We start from the raw sequence: 20033 nt of genomic DNA, 5'->3' as shown, positions 1-20033 counted from the left end.
ATGATACTCGTTGCAGTTTACCCACATTTCCCTCACTTTTTTCTGTCCGCATGAGCTTTACCATGTTGACTGTTAAAATCTATGCTGGTACAATGGCGGTGTGAATAAATTGGCCTGGTATTTGCCTTTATCAAATATCAGCGTTCAGTTAATGTGCCATCAGATCCTAGAGGCCAGTGGGGTGTGGATGTCTCAGTGATGCAGAATTAATGATGAGCTTTCAATTAGTTGTATCTCAGTAAGCATTAGCAAGTTCCAACCCACAGTGGCCTTAAAGCAAGTAGCTTGACTTAATCATCTATACTTTGGAATTTCTATTCTTCGGAGGCTGTGTGTGAAGCAGAGCGGATCAGTTTTGATTTGTGTGAGTCACCTGAAATGCCTCAATCAGCATATCTGAATAGACGGGGAAGGAGAAAGACGCTTCTGCTTAGACTAGAAACACTAATTCTTGTCAAAATTTAAAGAATACTCTTAATATCATGTAAAAAAATTTTTTTTAACACTTTGAGTTGAAATATGATTCATTCATTGCCAATTTCTTTAATTTGTTAAACTGTTGTCAGTGGTTTCATAACTTTTTCAGGACATGGATTATATAATTAATTGTAGCGCCCTCTACAATAATAAGTACCTTTGGTACATTATGTCCAAAAGCTTCTGATTGAATTAATCTCTTATTGCAGTCTCTTAATCTCAGTTTTCAGAAAAGATTTACCTTTTAAAAGACAAGAGATAATTCCATTCAAATAAAGCAGATGTGTTAATCTTCATAAGTGAATAGCTAGAAACTGCTCACCTACACCTACCGTCAGGGTAATCATCAAAGAATCTGAAACAACTGGAACAGTAAGAAAGAAACATGGCTGGAGATGGACCTACATTTATCTTGCCATCACATGCTGGGATGGATAAAAAGGGAGGGGAAAATCTTAAAAACATACTGTTAGAAAACTCAGAAAAAAAACTTAATTCAATTCAATTTTATTTATATAGCACCAATGCACAACATGCTATTTCAAGGCACCTTACAAAGTCAATCAAATCATACAGACAGATTGCTCAAATGGTTTCCCATAAATCCTGCTGATAAACCAAGCAGTTTGCGTTGAATCTTGACAAGCAGCATTCACTCCTCCTGAAAATGCGTAGAGCCACAGGGAGAGTCGTCTGCATTGTTGATGGCTTTGCAGCAATCCCTCATACTGAGCATGTATGAAGTAATGGTGGAGAGGAAAACTCCCCTTTAACTGGAAGAAGCCTCAAGCAGGACCAGGCTCAGAGTGAATGGCCATCTGCTTCGACCAACAGGGGGTTAGAGAAGACAGAGCAGAGACACAAACAACAAAACAGAAGCACACATTGATCCCGGAATCCTTTATATGTTTTATGGGAATAGCGAATGATCTGCCTCTCCTGTATGGTGTCACAGCTAATAGAACGCCAAGATAGGTGTGCCTACTATGAATTGAAAAAAAGACAGAGAACATAAACTTAAAATTTGAAAGAACAAATAATGCAATTGGAGAACAGTAGGAGAACTCAGGAGAGTGAGAGAAATAGATCTTGATGTCCTCCAGCAGCCTAAGCCTATAGCAGCACAACTATAGAGATAGAATGGCTTAGCTTATGCTGAGCTAACTATAAGCTTAGTCAAAAAGGAAACTTTTGAGCCTAGTCTTAAAAGTAGACACGGTGTCTGCCTCACGGACCAAAACTGGGAGTTGGTTCTACAGGAGAGGAGCCTGATAGCTAAAGGATCTGCCTCCCATTCTACTTTTAGAGACTCTAGGAACCACCAGCAGACCTGCAGTCTGAGAGCGAAGTGCTCTGTTAGGAACATACAGGGTAATCAGAGCTCTGATATATGATGGAGCTTGATTATTAAGGACTTTATACGTTAGAAGGAGAATTTGAGAAGTTATATTCTTGATTTACCAGGAGGCCAATAAAGGGAAGCTAAAATAGGAGAAATATGATCCCTCTTGTTGATTTTCATCAGAACTCTTGCTGCAGCATTTTGGATCAGCTGGAGGCTTTGAACTGCATTCTGTGCAAAGTCTCCTCTTTACGATATTTTGGCAACATATTTTTCCTAAATATATATTCAGCATTGCATGCTTTTTTTCACAGAGGCATGTTGGTTTGGGATTTTCTGTTAAAAAACCCACCATTTGACTTTGGTTAACTTTGTTTGATATCAAAATAAGAACTCAAGTAGTTTTTCCAGAGCACTGAATAACAATAACTCTTCCCCAAACCCGTTGCAGGCATTGATTGGAACATCTGAACACATCTCATTAGAGTTGATTTGAGTTGTTGCGAGCTGATTTGCAGTAACTGCGGGTTTTTAATAAACTGCTTCTACAACTCCTGCGCCGTTGATTGCAGGAGCTGCAGGAATCGCCCGTGGCAGGCATGTTTCACGGCTACGGACAAGCTGTGGCTGCTGCCAGGAGTCACAGCTTGGGTTGCTTCAGGAAATACTCGGTTTGCTTTTGACTCGTCCGAGAAAGCCTCAGAGCTCCATGGTGTTGCAGTTCACAGAACCACATGCCGCGTTCGGTTCTGCTCGGCTTCAGAAAACATTGGCAATCAAGTGCAGTATTCGATTCAACAGCCTCAGTTATTTTGATGTCGAGTGGGAGGGTGAGGGGCCAGCTATCCCTTCATCCGTTCCTCACGTTTCATGCGGAACATATTAAACTTCTCACACCAGCTCAGTTCAGGGCTTCATCTTTAGTTTTCACTTATTAGCATGTAAGGAGTAGATTTCAGACTGGGTATTTGAACAAAGGATCCTAATGTTTATAAGTCTTGGATGTTATTGGAGTTGATCTTGGCCATGCGTTGACCGAGTAAAACTTGGCTGCCTGCGGCGGCGTTTATCCTGAATCTCTGTTTGTAAAGTGAATTCTGCTTGAAGCTGTTTCACTAAACGTCTGCGCAAAGCTCACCGCTTTCATCTTCCTCTCCCCATCAGCACTTTCAGACAATGCTGAAGACGAAGCTAAACGTGCTGACGCTGAGGAAGGAGCCGCTGCCTACAGTGATCTTTCATGAGCCCGAGGCCATCGAGCTCTGCTCTGCCACGCCGCATGCAAAGAGCAGGAGCCACGCTGGATACAAGGTAGGATCACATGAGCCTGGTAATCCTCAAATCCATCCCTGATCCGGAATACTTCATAGCATTAATGCAGCGCCTTAATCCAAATGTTTTTCTTTTTCTCACAGAAGTTAAATAATTTCCCTATTGTTGATTCCACAGCACTCGTTTGTCTGACTCTGTGTATTAGAAGTCCGGGTAAGCCTTACGTGCTTGTGTTTAGTCTCCCTGCAGAGTTAGATCCAATAAGCCGTTTCATTTAAAGCCCTCTCCTTTTTTTCCCCCCATGGTTTCAAAACAGGAAGCAAACAGGTACAGATTGAAATAAAACTTCTTAACACATTACCAAACGTCTTTGTGTCTTTGCCTGCCTTTGGGGTGGCTGCAACAGCGAGGGAATTTTGTTTTCCTTGTCTTTGTGATCCAAATGTGCTGTGTCATTAGTAAGGGTGTTGAAAAGGGAGGCTTTTCCCAACTTCTCCCATAACTAAAATAAACCTTTTTGTATTTGGAGGCTTTACCAAAATAAAACCCCTGCTGGTATTATTGCCAGGAAACATAAATGTGGAACACACAGTCCCTATGCTTGTTGATGTTTGTGTTTGATGGATCACTGTACAGGATAAAGAGTTGAGCACGCACGGGTGGCTATGAAACAAAAAAGAAAAGATGGGGGCCAGAAGCCCCTCTTTGGCTCTTTACAGAAACATCCTGACGTTTTAATGCAACTCCTAGTTTGACCTTTCTGTTAGAAGAGCAAAGAAGTGTAGTCTGGCTCAGAGGGAGACATGAGACACCCGGCATTGGTTAGTCTTCAGGATTGTTATCTGCTGAAAAATCAAGCACTGGTCGCCAGAATTTCCTTGTGGCCCCTTTTCTTTCACTTTTTCTGTTGCACTTCCTGCGTGTGAAATCGTCAGGCCAGATACATTGTGGCTAAGCACACAGTATATTTCAAAAGTATTCATACCACTTCAACTTTTTCACTTTTTGTTACGCTACAAGCATGAACCTTGGTGTGTTTTATGCGAATAAAACAAAGTAGTAAATAATTGTGGAACAGGATACAATATTTTACACCCCCTTTCCTCTGATACCGCTAGACAAAATCCGGTACAAGCAATCAGTCTATATATCTTACATTGGCGTCTCTCAGACTTGGAAAATTGGCCGACTATTTTATTTAAAATCTTGCTGTGCGAACCAGCCTTTAGCTGTGCAAAGCTGGTTGAGAAATACCCAAAATTATGTGCAGCTGTAATTGCAATATGGTTCTACAAAGTACTGACTCATTGGGGGCTTAATACAATCGTGCCTCACACTTATCAGATCTTTATTTGTATTACTTTGTGTTGGTCTGTCAGATAAAATCTCTATAAATACACTAGAGTTTATAGTTGTAATTTGTCAAACTCTGAAAAAACTTTTTTAAGGCAGTGTGTCCATAGACGGTCTAGTACATCTGATATACTAGGAAGCTAAAAGTGAAATCAGATTTTTCAAAAAGAAATCTGATTTTGGAGTATAACCGTGGCCTGAACTCTAGAATCTCTTTCATATTACAAGTGCTGATCGAGATAATAGATTAGTAGATAGTTCAGTCTTCCTTTTGCATTCTAGCCATGTAGGTTAATGTTACAGTCATTACATCCTCCCAACCAATCACAAACGCAGACCCAGAAATGCTCCATGACCAAGCTCCGCCCCCTTCAAAGACTTCACAGAGCACATGTTGTTTTCTTTTTTTTTTAAACTTTAGTTTTGGTAAAAAGTTGGTTGAAAAAGGGGTTGAGTTTGACTTCAGTGTTTGTGTGTTATGTATCTAAAAATAAGTCGCTAAACAACAATATAATAAGGCCAGGACTGCACTTAAAATATATGTTTTGAACTTGTTGATAATTATCGATATCGATCAATTCGATTTTTATTTTATCGATATGCTTTTTTTCCATATCGTCCAGCCCTACTCCTAAATATTCCACAGTTAACTAAATGGTATGACAAAGTGAAAGCACCTGGCAACGACAACATCTCAGCCACTAAGTGGTAGGCCACGTAAAGTGATGGAGCCGGGCGGTTGATGCTGAGGTACATAGTGCACAGAGGTTTCTGCAGAGGTTTCGAGAGATTAGCTCACGAACAGAGAGCTTCATGAAAAAAGTGTCCATGGTAAAGCAGCTGCATCCAAGCCATTCATCACCAAGTGCAACCGAGAGATTTTAGACATCTCCATGTTCCCAACTTTGTGGGAACAGTTTGGAGACGGCCCCTTTTTCTTCCAACATGGTCCAGCAAGGTCCATAAAAACATGAATGAGAGAGAGGTGGTGTGGATGACCTTGACTAGCTTGCACAAAGTCCTGACATTAACCAATACAGAATAATTTGGGGTAATTTTGAGTGGAGACTGAGAGCCAGGCATTCATATTCCAACATCACTCCATGATGTCACAAATGCACTTCAGAAAGAATGGTTAAACATTCCCATAAACCCACTCCAACACCTTGTAGGTCGCCTCCAGAGAAGAGTTAAAGCTGCAAAGGGTGGACCAGCGTCATATTGAACGGGGTACCACTTAAGTTCATATACAAGTTGAGGCAATATATGTATTTGTGTAATATAGTTTTACAGAGTTACTGTCTACAGTCTCATTACCTTCCTGTTTTATGATAAATAGGTATTTTCTATCATTAGATTTTATTCCCGGTGTTTTAAAATGAAATTATACTTTTTTTCTCCCCCACAAGATATTTGTACAGTACATTCCATAAGATACACTTGAAACATGGGAGTAAGTTTCCTGAACGCCTGTGTGATGATGCACAGACTAAATCAGTCACGGCTATAATGGAAGACAAATATTAATATATCTGTCTGAAGAAAATGTCTATCACCCATGTGAATATTCCCCTTGTAGACTCGGTGTCTCTCTCTGTACAGTGTGAATCCCAGCATTCACTCGCTAGCTGCTCCTCTTCCTACTCGCGCCCCCCTTCCAACAGCATTGAAAAAGCCAGAGCCACGTTGCCTTGGATACCACTACGTCTTTTCAGTGGAATACCGGCCACACATGCGCGGGTACACACAACAACAACAACACACACACACACGCTTCTCCTACATGCGTGTAACTACCATGCAAGCAGGCCTGCGTGCCTCGTTGTCTGGGTCTGTTGTCTTGTAAGTGCCCGTCTGAGATCCTACCTGTCTGTTTGATTATCTGCCCACCTGCTCCTCTGCTTCCACCGTTACGACTCAAAAGAGACGTGGCTGTCCTTTGTGGCAGGAGAGCAAACAAAGCAAGAGGGCACCGTTCCCTTCCGGAATACTTGCTGCCCTCCTCTTATCGCCTTTTATGTGCTGCAGCATAATAGGATAGCTTTTATCATAATCGAGTGTTTTCACGTCCTCTTTCTTTCACTTCCCAGTTTCTCCACTCCCTCCTTTTGTGCTCACAGCGGATCTACCCACCATGGCTAACTTCCAGAACGGATAAAAGGTCCCTTCTTATTTTGGACCCCTTATTTTCTCTCTTGCACTTCACTAGGCTTTGAATTGACACATTAAGTGTGCAATATAAAATGTAAAAATATAAGATTATAAATGAAAATATGGGCTCAAGCCTTATTCAGTTACTCTATATGGCCACTGGAAAGAAAGTATAACTGTCTCTAAGATTCTTATTTCATTATCCGTAGACACGCTGTCCTACAGCTACCACTATTAAAAAACGAAATTCAGTTGTGCCTTAACACCATTGGTGGTCTTGATGCAGCTCATTTCCAGTGATACCACATCACTGACTGTGATTCATTCACTCCTGTAGCCCGTACTGCACAGACTGGCCCTGCCACGCTTTCTAATCTTTGAGGCTTTCAGTCTCTCTGGGCTTTTTATTCTCAAGTCTGTTGCAGTTGCTGGACGTACCACTTCGTTCAGTGAGGAGGAACGGAGTAAAAAGCAACAACTTTTAGATGATTAGTAAACCACGTAGGTTGAGATGACCAAGGGTTTCCATTCCCCTAGAGTATGGTCTTTTTTTTTTTTTTATTGGATGCAGATGGAGATAAAAAAAGGGATAAATAATTGATAAGTTAGGGTCTAGCTGATATTCACAACCTTAATACTGTGCAGACATCTCTGGATTATTTTGTCAGTGGATAAGAAGGCAGATGTTTTTTTTTTTTTTTTTTTTTACACACCTTCAAGCTGAGTTAGAAGTAGCTGATCATGGCTACAGAGAAGGTAAGTATTGCAGAAAGAATCAACAAAGCTTGTTTGTAAGGAAACTGGAGCGTTTAGGGATTAGGAAAGAGTCCTGACTCTGGCTCATGTTAAGTACCCTGTTTTTCTTGTCGGTACTGCAACTTGTCAGCAGTAGAGCCAAGACTGAGATGGATTTCAGGACTTTACAAAACTCTCAAATACTCAATGTGTGATTCAACCTCAGTATTCTTGAGCGAGTGACACCAAATCGGGAGCTTTTAAGGCAGCTATATTCTTGTAAAATTCAGGAAATTCCAACTGCATGAGATTTTATCTTTCCGAGTTGGCCTCAACACACTAGTGGCTGCTGAGTTACTTTGGATCATTTAGCATCCGATTCTGGCATCTACAGATAGATTTTACATACAAACCTTGAATGAGTCAGTTCTGATCCTGCAAGCCATTATTAGTTTAGACTAGTAATGATGGCAAAAACGAATCCTGATGCTTTTTAAAGTGGAATAGATATTTTTGTTCTGCTATTGACTTGTTTTACTTACAAAAAAGGCAGCTTCCTTATGTTAACCTGTAACAGATTGTTTCTAACAAGTATTTTATGGAAAATCAAACTTGCAACCTTAACCTGTGGGTGATTTCCAAGCTTTTTTTTTTTTTTTTTTTTTTTTTTTTTTTTTTTTTTTTTTTTTTTTCTACCACTGTCCAAATGCAATCAGTTCTTTAAATATGAGCAAAGTTGGTGCACATGGCTATATTTTCATCAGGTCTGGGAAAAAAAACCTGTTCAAAATATATTGGATCCAAATCTTGGTGAGATGAAGGTTTGATCTTCTTAACAGACCAAAAGGGTGCTTGCATTATCCTACAGAATCATTGTTGTCTTATTGTAAACTTTGCTGTGATGGGGTTTGAGTGAGGAACTGTTTTGAAGCATGTTGACATGGACAAACGTGTTGAACAATAATTCCTGTCATCTGATAGGTGAGTTAATTCCAATAGATTGTCCACAGTAAGCCCGGGTTAGTGTGAGGCAAATTTGAAAGTACCAACAAATCCGGTAATCTATCAGTCATTGCATTCAAACCGTTTAACCTTATTTAGAACCATGGCTGTCATTTTGCCTATTTAACTGCAACATGCTTCTGGGTAATTTTGGAATCACGGATGATGTAGAGCAAAGGAAAGAGCTGTCTGAGAAACTTAGAAACATGATAGAAATCCTTGTCAGAGGTAAAGGCTACAAAGCTATCTTTAAAGCAGCACTGTTTGACCCAAGTATTAAGATTCATTTGAGATATATAAAATTATTTTTCATGTCAATATACAGCACTTGCGTGCATATAGATGCTCTGTGCGGACTGCCCTTCTCAAAAACTCGACTATGAAACTGAAGAGAGTCGGATCTGTTGCTGAATGGGTCACATGACCCATTCTAGGTTACAATGGCAACAAAACAAAACAGGTATGACACTTACCTGATCAGACATATTTTTGATTCTCTGATGTAGGATTTAATCTACAGGGGTGAATGTGGTCTTGTCTTTACAAGTAACTCCATGACTTCTCAGTCGGCTATCAGATTCCAAAACATAGAGGGAGACTGTTTAATTTTGCAACAGTGTAGTGTTTCCAGTGGCCTTCATGGGCGCTAAATCTGGAAATTCCAGGTGTAGTTCCAGGTGTAGTGCTTCATATTCCTGTGACCTGTGTTAATCAGAATCAGGTTTGATCACTGAGTTGTTTCATACAAGGGATTTTATTTTGATTCCACTTTGTAGTCAATGAAGGCATTTAAGCACAATGTTGTATGCAAAAAGGTAAATATGAATTGAACTTGGTTGGATTGGTGCAAATAAACATGGTTGGGATCTGGGAACGTTCTTTTGAGATACAGCCTGGGGGAAGAAACTGTCTCTGTGGCAGCTGGCTTTAGCAAATAGTGCTCTGCAGTGCTGACCTGAACATAAAAAACGTAATAGTTTGTGTCCAGGATGTGTGGGGCCTACAGTTAGCTGCTCTTTTTCTGATAGAAGACCTGTATGGAGGGAAGTCCCGCCCTTATGATCTTCACTGCAGGCTTAATTGTTCATTGCATTTCAGAACCGTCCTATTTTTGTGGATGACTCAAACCACACAGTGATGGATGAGGACAGGACAGACGTAATAATGGAATGGAAGGTTGGCATTTGTTGAGTTGCTGCAGGAAGTTCCTACATTTTGTTAACCATTGAGTGGACATAAATATTAAAAGCATTGTGTCATTTGTGGTTAAGATTTGGAGACGTAGTTGTGTTTATTGTGGAAGGGTAACAACAAATTTGCCTCTGTGCTGTGAAATCTACATAGCAAATCAAATACTGTGTAGCTATTTATTACAAGATAGAGTGCTTAAATAAATTTCCCCATCTTCGGGATGCTTAAAGGAGCATAGTGTAAATTCCAGCATTTTTGTGGACGTCTGCCCCCTCTGGCGATAAGTTGAAAAGACACCCGTGTTGTGCACATGCATGGGAGAAGAGGAAAAGCATCTGTGCTGCAACTTTTGTTTAGAGGCGTGATATCTATAAATATTGAAGTTAACCCGTGTTCTCTCGCGAACACATAGATTACAGCGCAGATTCAACGAAGTAGCCAGGTGAACGAGAGCAGGCAGAACGTCATGAGAACGACCAGTGATTTGGCCCGACTCACTGTCTCACGAACGGACCAATCCAGCCCGTTGAGGCAACTGCGGTAAATAGAGCATAACTCCTTTTACACATTAGGCAATTGTAAGGGTATGAATGGAAACGAAAATAGATTTTTAACTTCAAAACGTGCACTATGCAGCTTTAAGGGTCTTTTAGGAAGGTGGTTTGACTGTAAAAGCATCTTTCATGTACACCAAACAGGAGCCTGTTTGGATACAGAAACACTCAAACTCTGTCTGCGGCGGCGCACAGAGCACCTTCGTGTTCCAAGGTAAACCAGCTAATGCAAACGGCTCTATTTAAAATAAAAAATAAGGACCTCATCCATCTCTAAATGCCATGACAAGCAAAGCCAGATGCGGGGTTGCTGGTTCAGTACGTTTTAAAAGGAATGTTAGCAAGATCCTGAGGAATGTTGCTTTCCCAAACATTGGATTCCTATTGAGGGAATCCAGGCACAGGGGGCCAATTCAGGAAAAGTGGCTTAGTTAACCTTCAGTTCTGACAGCATGCGTGATGCAGTATGTCTGAGCCCAGTTAAATGGTGCTTGGATTACATTTTAATGTCTAAATATGAAGTATTTTAGCTCAAACATTTAAAGAGCAAAAGGTTTTTGAGGTTTACAGTCTCACTAAATATACTGTAAGCATAATATTTACAGCTGGATTTGAATAAATTGAATACATTTTCAATAAATTCAGCATCCATAGAAGCTTTACACACAATGATATATTTCAAGGATTCATTTCTGTTAATATTGATGATGGCTTAAAATAAAAATTTTTACTCGACACCCATGAAAAAAGGATTTTTAATACAGAAATACGATGCGTCCAACACAATCACGGGAAACACCAGTGACTTGACAGATGTCCGGCAGACTATCATTGACACCCGTTAGGAGGGTAAGCCACAAAATACCATTGCTTAAAGAAGCTAGCTGTTCAGAGGGCTGTATCCCGACATAATAATAGAAAATTAAATGCAAGAAAAAACAAAACAAGAAAAACCTTTAGATGTTTGTGAAGGAAAGCATATTCAGGCCTTTGGGGGAAATTCACAAGATGTAGATTGTGGCTGGGGTCGGAGCTTAAGGAGCATATACAAGACTTGCATCCGTTGGGATTATCCACTCCGGAACCAGTTATATCAAAACCATCTTTCCTGGGTTGAAAAAACCAAACCAAAACACTGCACTGTTGCTCTGCTCAATGGTCCAAAGTCCTCTTTTTTTTTTTTTTGAAAGTTTGCATTCCATTTGGAAATAAATGTCCAGGAGGCTACAGGAAGAGTGGAAACGCACAGAAACCCTAGTCCAAAGGCGCTGCAGCTAGCTACCAGGAAGTTTTAGAGCCCCTCATGCGTCCTTCTGCTCAGAAACTTTATGGAGGCGCTGATGTCATTTTCCAACAGGTCTTGGCAACAGCCCACTCTGCCAGAAATATTCATACTTGAGATCATAGTATCTCAGTGCTTGATTGTTCTGCAAACTTGCAGATGTAAATTTTACAGAGAATCATGAAGCATTAAGAAGGAGAGGAGAGACAATACACACAACAACACAGACGAATGCTGCTTATCAAAGCAACCTGGGCTTCCAGACCATTTCAGCAGAGCAAAAGGCTGTAAGTACATTGACATTTCTGTGTTTAAGAGCCCTTTTTAGTGGGAATTAATGTTCAAACTTTCAGAGAAACAAAATGTAAAGTTTTCATAAGCTGTAAGCCATAATCAACATTGACAGAAACAAAACGCTTGAAACATATCTGTGTGTTGGATTTCCAGGGTTCCACTACTTGAATTGAATTACTGAAGTAAACTAACTATACTAACTGAATTCTATTTTAGTGAGATTCACCTGTACATATCCTTAGTTGGACATTAAAATATATGTGTGCTCGCTGACTGAAATAATTACTTATTCTGATCTTTTGTCAATTGAGGTGCTTCATTCTTTTGTTCTCTAAAAAATGTTCCACTGAGTTTGTATTAAATCCAAATGGTATAGAAGGTTGTGGGAGCCGGTACGGACTTTGTGTTTTGTCTGCGCCGTCTGTTTGCCCTTGAACTGAACTATCTGAAGCCACAACATGTTCCTGAGCTCCTGCACTTTGTATCACGACAAAAAGGCCTGTTCTCAGACCAGACCTGACGTGGCTGACGTCTTTCCTCAACGGCTTCTTCCTTATTTTCCTCATCTTATCTACTGCATCTGTGTTCAGGTCCCCACGGCTCCTCTGTGGGGACAGGTATCTCTTCACTGAGCCCTCTTTTGTGCTTGCTCCTCCACCGCCGGCTTTCCTCTCATCTGTTTGTTTCCTTTCTGCATTAATAGCTGAACCAGCTGTTGCTCCAACGGCAGCAGCTGCCGCACCGCTACACCTCTCATGCACATGCAGGCATGCCTTTTGTGCAGACAAATACACCCCTACCCTAGCCTAGACCTAGACGGACACACAGCGTCTGAGTGGGCCAGGATGTTCCCGTCTCTTCCCACCGGCTCCCTGGCCGAGGCTCGGATGTTTTTCCTGTCTCCCTGTGTGTGCGTGTGTGTATCACTTTGTTTCTCCCCATCTGTCTCCAAAGAAAAAGCTTCCCTTACTACCTCTCAGTTTGTTCCAAGCTGTTTGGAGAGTAGATGTTTCCATTCATTGTTGCATATTAGTCCAGTGACTCATAAAAAGAGTCAAATTCCAGATTTATTTGTTCCATTTACCAGAGCATTTTTCTTCTGTGTGACCAAAGCGTGAGGAGTTTAGAGCAGTGGATCGTCCGCTTTTTTTCGCCTGGGATCAATGGAAATGGGGCTTTGTTTGCTTGTCACTACTGTGAATAGGGTGTGTGTTACGAACATGAATTGCGACTAGTTTAAGAGTGGAGTTTACTGATGTTTACTGATTTACTGAGGTTTCAGCAAACTGACTTTGCTGATAACATGTCAGTATTTTAACCTAAAAAAACAACACTTTATTTGCCACTTAAAAGGCAGAGAAAGTCCATAGTTGTCCATGTAGACCGCTGCTGGTGGGCTTTGGTTTTCATTGTCTCCAACATAACCCTGAACTACGCAGAGAAAAATGCCTGAAACCTCTACTTTCATTACTGAATCCTTTGAATACGCAGCTCTGCTACACATTTATAGAATGTGTAATTTGGCTTTATGAGGTCACACCCTTTACATGCTGAAACTTTTTAGGTTTATTGTTTTTTGGTATATTTTAACCGGCCTTTGAAAAGAGAGCCAACTTTTTAAGATTCTGCCTATGGCTGAGTGCAGCCGCAAATGTGATTGTTTGTCGCAGAGTCGACTGAATTAATGGTGAACACGAGGGTTGCCCCGGACTAAAATGTTTTCTGCTTGGCCAGCAGTCTGAGTTTCAAGCAAATAGCTATTTTGGCTGCTTTTTTATTGCAACATTAGTACTGCTTTCCCACGCGTTACTATGCAAGTCAGTTGCTTGGGAAGTTAAACAACCCCCTAAATGGAAGTTAATTCACAGCAGTTGCTCATTTAAAGAATGAATGCTCGCTGGGTCAAAGTGTTTATAAAGAGAGCTAGCTGTTTACCTCTTATTTCCATCTTATTTTTTTCAATTATTCTTTTAGAAGGTCCACCCTGGCAACTTTTTGACTGATGCATAACATGAAGACTCTTCTCTCAGTCATTATTGTCTAGGTTGCTCCTTTATTCGTCATATAGGCATTGAAGTACCCAAGACAAACAACAGTATCCCTAAATAACACCCCTTCCAGGACATCGTCTAGAGACAAAAAAACAGCCGTTTAGTGCATAGGTGTCCCTTAAGCCGCATTATGATGCCTCCCAGCTTGTTCACAATGCACTAGACCTGGAGTTCTCCACCCAAAGATGATGGTGACCATTTGGAGGAGGCTTCCTATTCTTCCTGTTGAGTGTTGTTTTTCCACTTGGAAACTAGGATAATCCAGTTTACTACAAAGAGAACAGACCAAATTACTTTACTCCCAAGGCTAACTTGGCATGGGAGACCCTACCAAGGTGCTAAAGTATCGTACTACATGGCCCCGAGCATCACGGAGGTACTTCTATACCACAATCAACACATTCTATTGAGGGACCAAGCACTGTCCCTCATATCAAAAACAGGAATTAGCCAATGAATATTTAGCAAGCTACATGTTTGCTACGTTCATTGAAGCTTAGGATGTTATTTGGGCAGCAGCATAATTGAGAACAGGCCAGATGACAGCTTTGCCAGGGCCCAGGAAAACTTTGGGTCTATCATTAGGGTGGTTAAGCTCTCTGCCAATTTATTGAATCATTTCCTTTTTTCGAAAAATGATTCAGAATAATTGTTCCTATGATAGAAATAGATTGCAATCCTTTTACTGTGATTTGCGTAACTTTCCTGTTTACTTTGTATTTAGCTACTCTGAACCTTTTCTGTTCCACGTCACTTCGACATTTAATACAAAGCTCACTCATGTCATTTTTTTCTAATTCAATATGTTTTATAATATAAAAAAAATTATAAGTTTTCCAGGTGTATTTATTTACAAGGTAAGTTTTGTGCACTATGATTTGGCTGGGAAAAATACAGCAAGTGATCCAACAAGTCCAGCCATAAGTTTCTTGGTCTGTTACTGGTTCTCTGCCTTTCTTTGTGTTATCTCTCTCTGTCACCTTGGTCATCTGTTCTGCCATCACTCTTCAATCTGGTATGAAAACAGCTCAGGTCATCTTAATAAATGTTTCACAAAAAATTAGAAAACATTGTGTAAAAAGCTGGCTAATATCACAAATCGCAGAGCAGAGTGCCCCCCCCCCCCCCCCCCACACACACACCACTCACATTTTCTTCACCTAGACATTAATCCTATTATGGAATAAATTTTTTCTTTACTCCTAAAGTAGATGAGCACAGAATAGATGATATTGACATTTTACAAGTTACAATTTCTGATCACACACCTCTTGTATTACCATGGGATTTAGGACAGAGACCCATAATTTGAAAATGAAGATTAAATGCGTCACCTATAAACAGTACTTCATTTTCTGATTTCATAAAAGGTGGATTAAAAACATATCAAGATTTCTAATGCTACTCCTGTAATATTCCCCTTGACTCTCTGTGACTGTGCAAAGGCATATCTTTGCACAGTCACAGGAGTGGGGAGCCTTTCCTCTCTCAGGGGCTGTTTCAATTTTCAAAAAGTCATCTGAGGGCCCCACTCACACAGTAAAGCCTAATAATGCAACAATTACACATTCATAAACCAATATTTTTAGTTGCTGTATATTTATTTTTGTAGACATTTCTTTTTTGTTTGTTAAAGTTTTCAAAGAACACAAATGTAATAGAAAACAGTGTTATAAAATACCACCCAAAATAAATTGAGGCATGTACAGTTGATTACAAATCATTTGTACAAATTACAAATGATTTTGTTTTGTTTTTTCAGTTTTAGATCAACAAAAAAATATTTTTTCTGATATAAACAGATAGTGTTTTGAAAGCCATAAAAGAAGCATCATGGTGTCCTGTTTGACAGTTGCTACATTAAAACATTAAAAAATGTGATGGCTGAAACTGCTTCTCCTTCGCTAGGCGTCCGATGTCTGCTGGGAGACATGTTAATGCCACTCGCAGCTGATTTTCCAGAATGGGGTCATTAAGTCTTGAGCGGGGGAACTTTTTGCCAGAGTCTGTTCAGAGAAGAACTGCTCACAGCGATATGTTGTCCCAAACAGAGATACAAACTTGAGAGCACGTCTCCTCGGGTTTGGAAAATCCTCAACACCGACCTACCGTTTGTACAAAGGAGGGTCACAACTTGGTGTGCGTCGAACTAATAACAGTTGGCGTGTTTGGTATGTCCATCGTGAAGTTTTCTCTCCGACAGAAACTTTACTCGCCGTTTTATGTCGCTCTTAAACATCAACACATTTAAAATAGAGTGAAGCTTGGCGGCTCGCCAGGATTATAGTACGCTGGGGGAAACCCTGAAAAGTGTAGTGTCTTTCCAGGTGGTTTTTTCCCCCCATAGTCCTGACTTTCTTTCAAATGTCTTAACATGTGAGAGCAGAGAACTTATTAGAAGCTGGTTGGGACTTTGCAGGTTGATGTTCAGCTGTGACATCTGCCATGTCATGTCCACCATGAAGGGCAGATCACAGAGCACCACCGCAGGTTTCACCTTCATCTCCATGAACTGTTCAACTTCTTCCCTCAGACAATGGAATAGTTCAAGCATGTTTGCACGACTCAGCAGCCATCGTACTTCACAATAATACAGCAGGTCTCCATGTTCTGACTCCAGTTCTAAGAGCAGCTCCCTGAATTGACGGCTGTTTAGCCCTCTGCTTTTAATGAAGTTTACAATAGAGAACAGTTTTCATTACACTGGTCATCTTCAGGGAATGAGCACATAGACTGTTGATGCACGAGGCAGTGACAAATAACTAAATCACCAGGCGAAGGCGGCTGATTTCATTCATCATTAATGGCGTCGATCCCTTTTGGGCACCGTCCATCGCTGGTGCTCCATCTGTGGCAAGCCCACTCAGCTTCTTAAACGGCAGGCCAGATTCTTCACTTTTGGTTGTTCTATGCATAAATTGCAAAGACAGCAGCTCCTCCTTTATATCAAAGTCTGCTTTGACCCCTGGCACAAAAACAGCTACAGTGGCTTGCAAAAGTATTCATACCCCTTGAACCTTTCTACATTTTTCACATTACAAACAAACATAAATATATTTCACTGCAATCGTATGTGACAGACCAGCACAAGGTGGTTTATAATTGTGAATTACAAATAAAATTTTACATGATTTAAAACATTTTTTACAAATAAAAAAAAAACTGAAAAGTGTGGCGTGGATTTGATTGTAGCAGCCATAGTTAATTCATGTGGGGGGTGGTGACCTAGAGATCAGAGCATGGTTCCCAGGTTCAAATCCTCACAGCCCCTGAGCAGAGACCCTTAGCCCCAGAATGCTCCCTTGGTTCCACACAGTGGCTTTTATACCGTGACTTTTCCAGCTACTACCCGTGAATGTGCCTGGTTCTATGTTTGACCAATTACATAAGCTTTTTTTCAAATTTATTTGGCTAGGAGAGCACCCAAGAATCAAGCTTCAAACTTTACTTTTGCTGAAAGCTCAAGGCAGACTTAAGGTCCTCAGTTCCTGGATCCTGACTTTTTTTTTTTGATGCACAATGGCTTAGTTCTGAAAAAAGTCCCTGGGCTCCCTGCCTTTTTCAAACGTCCCCTGTATGTCCCCTAAGCATGACTGTGTGGAACAGGGCTTTGATTTAAATTTGGTAACAAATGAACAAACTTGCAGATTGCAAAGAGAAATTCAAGTGTTGTTTTATTGCAAGGAGTTGCTCCATCTGTAGCCAACAGGGGTTTTAGTATTCAGCAAAATACTACATCATATAATCATAGATGGATGTTTCAAATCATTTGAACAGCTAAGGAATGAATTCCAGTTGCAGAATTTTTTTCCCCAGATATCTAAGACTTATGAGCTTTTTGACAAAGCATAAAGAATGGAGCAAAGTACTGCACCCCTCGCCAGTTGAAGAACCCTTGATAAATGTACAACTAGGTAAGATAATTTTGAAACCTATAAGTCACTTTTATCAAGCGTTCTCAACTAGGAGTGTAAATAATACATAAATCCCCATAAAATGGGAATCTGAAACAAATATTCTGATATCTGATCCGGAATGGGACGACAATGAGCACTACATATGGAGTCCAATTCAAAGACATGGAGAGAGCTCTAGTGGAAGGTTGTTGTGCACTTCTTTAGGTCACCTGAAAAGGTGGCAAAAATTAATCCTGATTTGGTGTTAAATGCATCATTATTAGGTGGCTTAAATAAGTTTCTCACCACTTACGGCAACTGGAATGAGAAAGTCAAAGAGTCTGTCAGATGCAGCAAACTACATTCAATACAGACTTACCAAAAGGCCAAGTTATGACTGCTTCATCATTGCAATAAGGTCTGAAACTGTTAAATTGCTGCCTTACATGTTTGCACGTTTGACAGTATGTCAAATATGTTCTGTCCCCCTCCCCTATGATATACTGTTTGGAGGTTGTCATAACATGCAATTACTTACATCAGTTTGTATAAGCTATGAAAACAGAAGATAAAGCAAAAATTCTAAAAAAGACATTTTTTGAAAAAGACACACAAAAAGCTCAGCAGCACGCATTGAGTACTCTCTACGTTATATGGTAGTAGCGGATGATCTGTCTCCCCTGGATGGTGTCACAACTAACAGAACGTCAGACCGGGTGTACCTACTATGAAGAGAAAAATGACAGAGCAAAAAGTTAAAATTTGTAATAAAACTAAACAATGCAAATTGAAGAACAGTAGAAGAACCTAGCAGAGTGAGGGAAATAGGCCCTGATGTCCTCCAGCAGCCTAAGCCTATAGCAGCATAACTATAGAGGTAGCTCAGGGTCACTCTAACATGAGCCACTCTAGTTATAAGCTTTGTCAAAAAGGAAAGTTTTAAGATTATTCTTAAAAGTAGACAGGGTGTCTGCCTCACTGACCAATACTGGGAGTTGGTTCCACAGGAGAGGAGCATGATAGCTGAAGGATCTGCCTCCCATTCTACTTTTAGAGACTCTAGGAACCACCAGCAGACCTGCAGTCTGAGAGCGAAGTGCTCTGTTAGAAATATATGGGGTAATCAGAGCTCTGATGTATTAAGCCAAGAAGTTTTCTGAGAGCACATTGGATGGTGATTGCTCAAAAGATAATAAGACAATATAAAAGGAATAGAAATTAGATTAAGAAAAGAAAAATCGTCTTTATTTACATTTTGGTAAGGAAATTATATTTTGGAAAATGTATGCTCTTCTCAAAAATCAGTGGAAAACTGGATTGGCAGCAGTCAAACTAATTTTGTTATTTTTCCACTGGTATTTTGAGGATTAATCATTGATGAGTTTAAAGTTTTAAGGTTGGAAGACCTCCTCTCATCCCGCTAACATTTAGCTCCCTTCACAGATTCCCCCCGTCAGAGTCGAGTCTGTTCTCTGGCCGGCTCACTCCAAAACATTAATAATATTTCCAGACAGAAGAAACGTGTTGGTGTAATTCAAAAATCGCTTTAAGTACGAATAATTATGAGCTAAACTCTCCACAACAAACGTTCGTGTGAATGCTGACGTTGATCCCCTGCGTTGCGTCTTGCAGGTGCCTTCCCAGCTCTTCCCTCTGTTGCGAGAACAGAAAAGGAAAACCAGAGACTGTAATAGTGGCCACATGTTTCACCACACATGCTAATGCTTAACCATCCTCCTCCTCCTCCTCCTCCTCCTTTGTTACTCTCACAAACATTTTGCGCTGCTTTTCTCTCTTTTCGTGTCTCGTCAACAAAGCGGGTTTGCAGAGCCGTTTCGTGTCTCGTCTAGACCGGCATTCCATCGTGTGCTTTGTAAAAATTTACTGGAACGTTGTCTTTGTTTTTGCAATTTTTTTTTCTGCCCCCCCCTCTTTCTGTCAGTGTTTTTTTTTTTTTTTTTGGCGTTCTTTCTTTTTGATGGTCCCAAGGGCTCCGCTTCTGTAACTGATCTTTATTTCTTTGTCCGCAGCGTTTCACTTCAAATCAGCACCTTGGTTCTGATGGAGTAGCTTTAGAAGGTAGGGTGTCGATGAAAGTGCGCTACAGTAGGGGGTGCAAAAGAAAGAGGATGGGGGGTAAAGGAGGGAAAGGCTGGAGTGGAGCAGAAACAGATGGAAAGTTTAAAACAAAGGGGGGGGGGGGGGGGTTCTGTGGCTCGGTGCATTGATTTAAGCTGCCTGCCTGACAGCACAGAGACAACTGGTGAACAGACTTGACAGAGTCAAGGGCTGCAGATGTGTCCCGGCTGCTGATGGATGGATTGATGTATAGATTTTTTTGTCCAGACGCTGATGAGCTTCCTGCCAGAGCTGGACTGCTTTGCTTCATGAATTATCCTCTGCTGAGCATCTGCCGTTTTGGCTCCGAGGTCA

General features: G+C 40.7%; 1 protein-coding gene across 1 annotated transcript in view; it reads left to right on the top strand.

Moving 5' to 3' along the window:
* The window catches only part of pid1 (phosphotyrosine interaction domain containing 1), a 42930-nt gene that overhangs the window by 13488 nt on the left and 9409 nt on the right, over positions 1–20033 (top strand). Inside the window, exon 2 of the mRNA XM_012859417.3 lies at positions 2984–3130. Within this exon, the coding sequence (XP_012714871.2) occupies positions 2984–3130 (147 nt within the window). The remainder of the gene's footprint in view (positions 1–2983; positions 3131–20033) is intronic.

Source organism: Fundulus heteroclitus, chromosome 18, assembly GCF_011125445.2.
Source record: "Fundulus heteroclitus isolate FHET01 chromosome 18, MU-UCD_Fhet_4.1, whole genome shotgun sequence".
In the NCBI taxonomy this organism is placed as follows: Eukaryota; Metazoa; Chordata; class Actinopteri; order Cyprinodontiformes; family Fundulidae; genus Fundulus; species Fundulus heteroclitus.
Note: the sequence above shows the minus strand (reverse complement) of the source record. Positions and strands in the feature narration are given on the sequence as shown.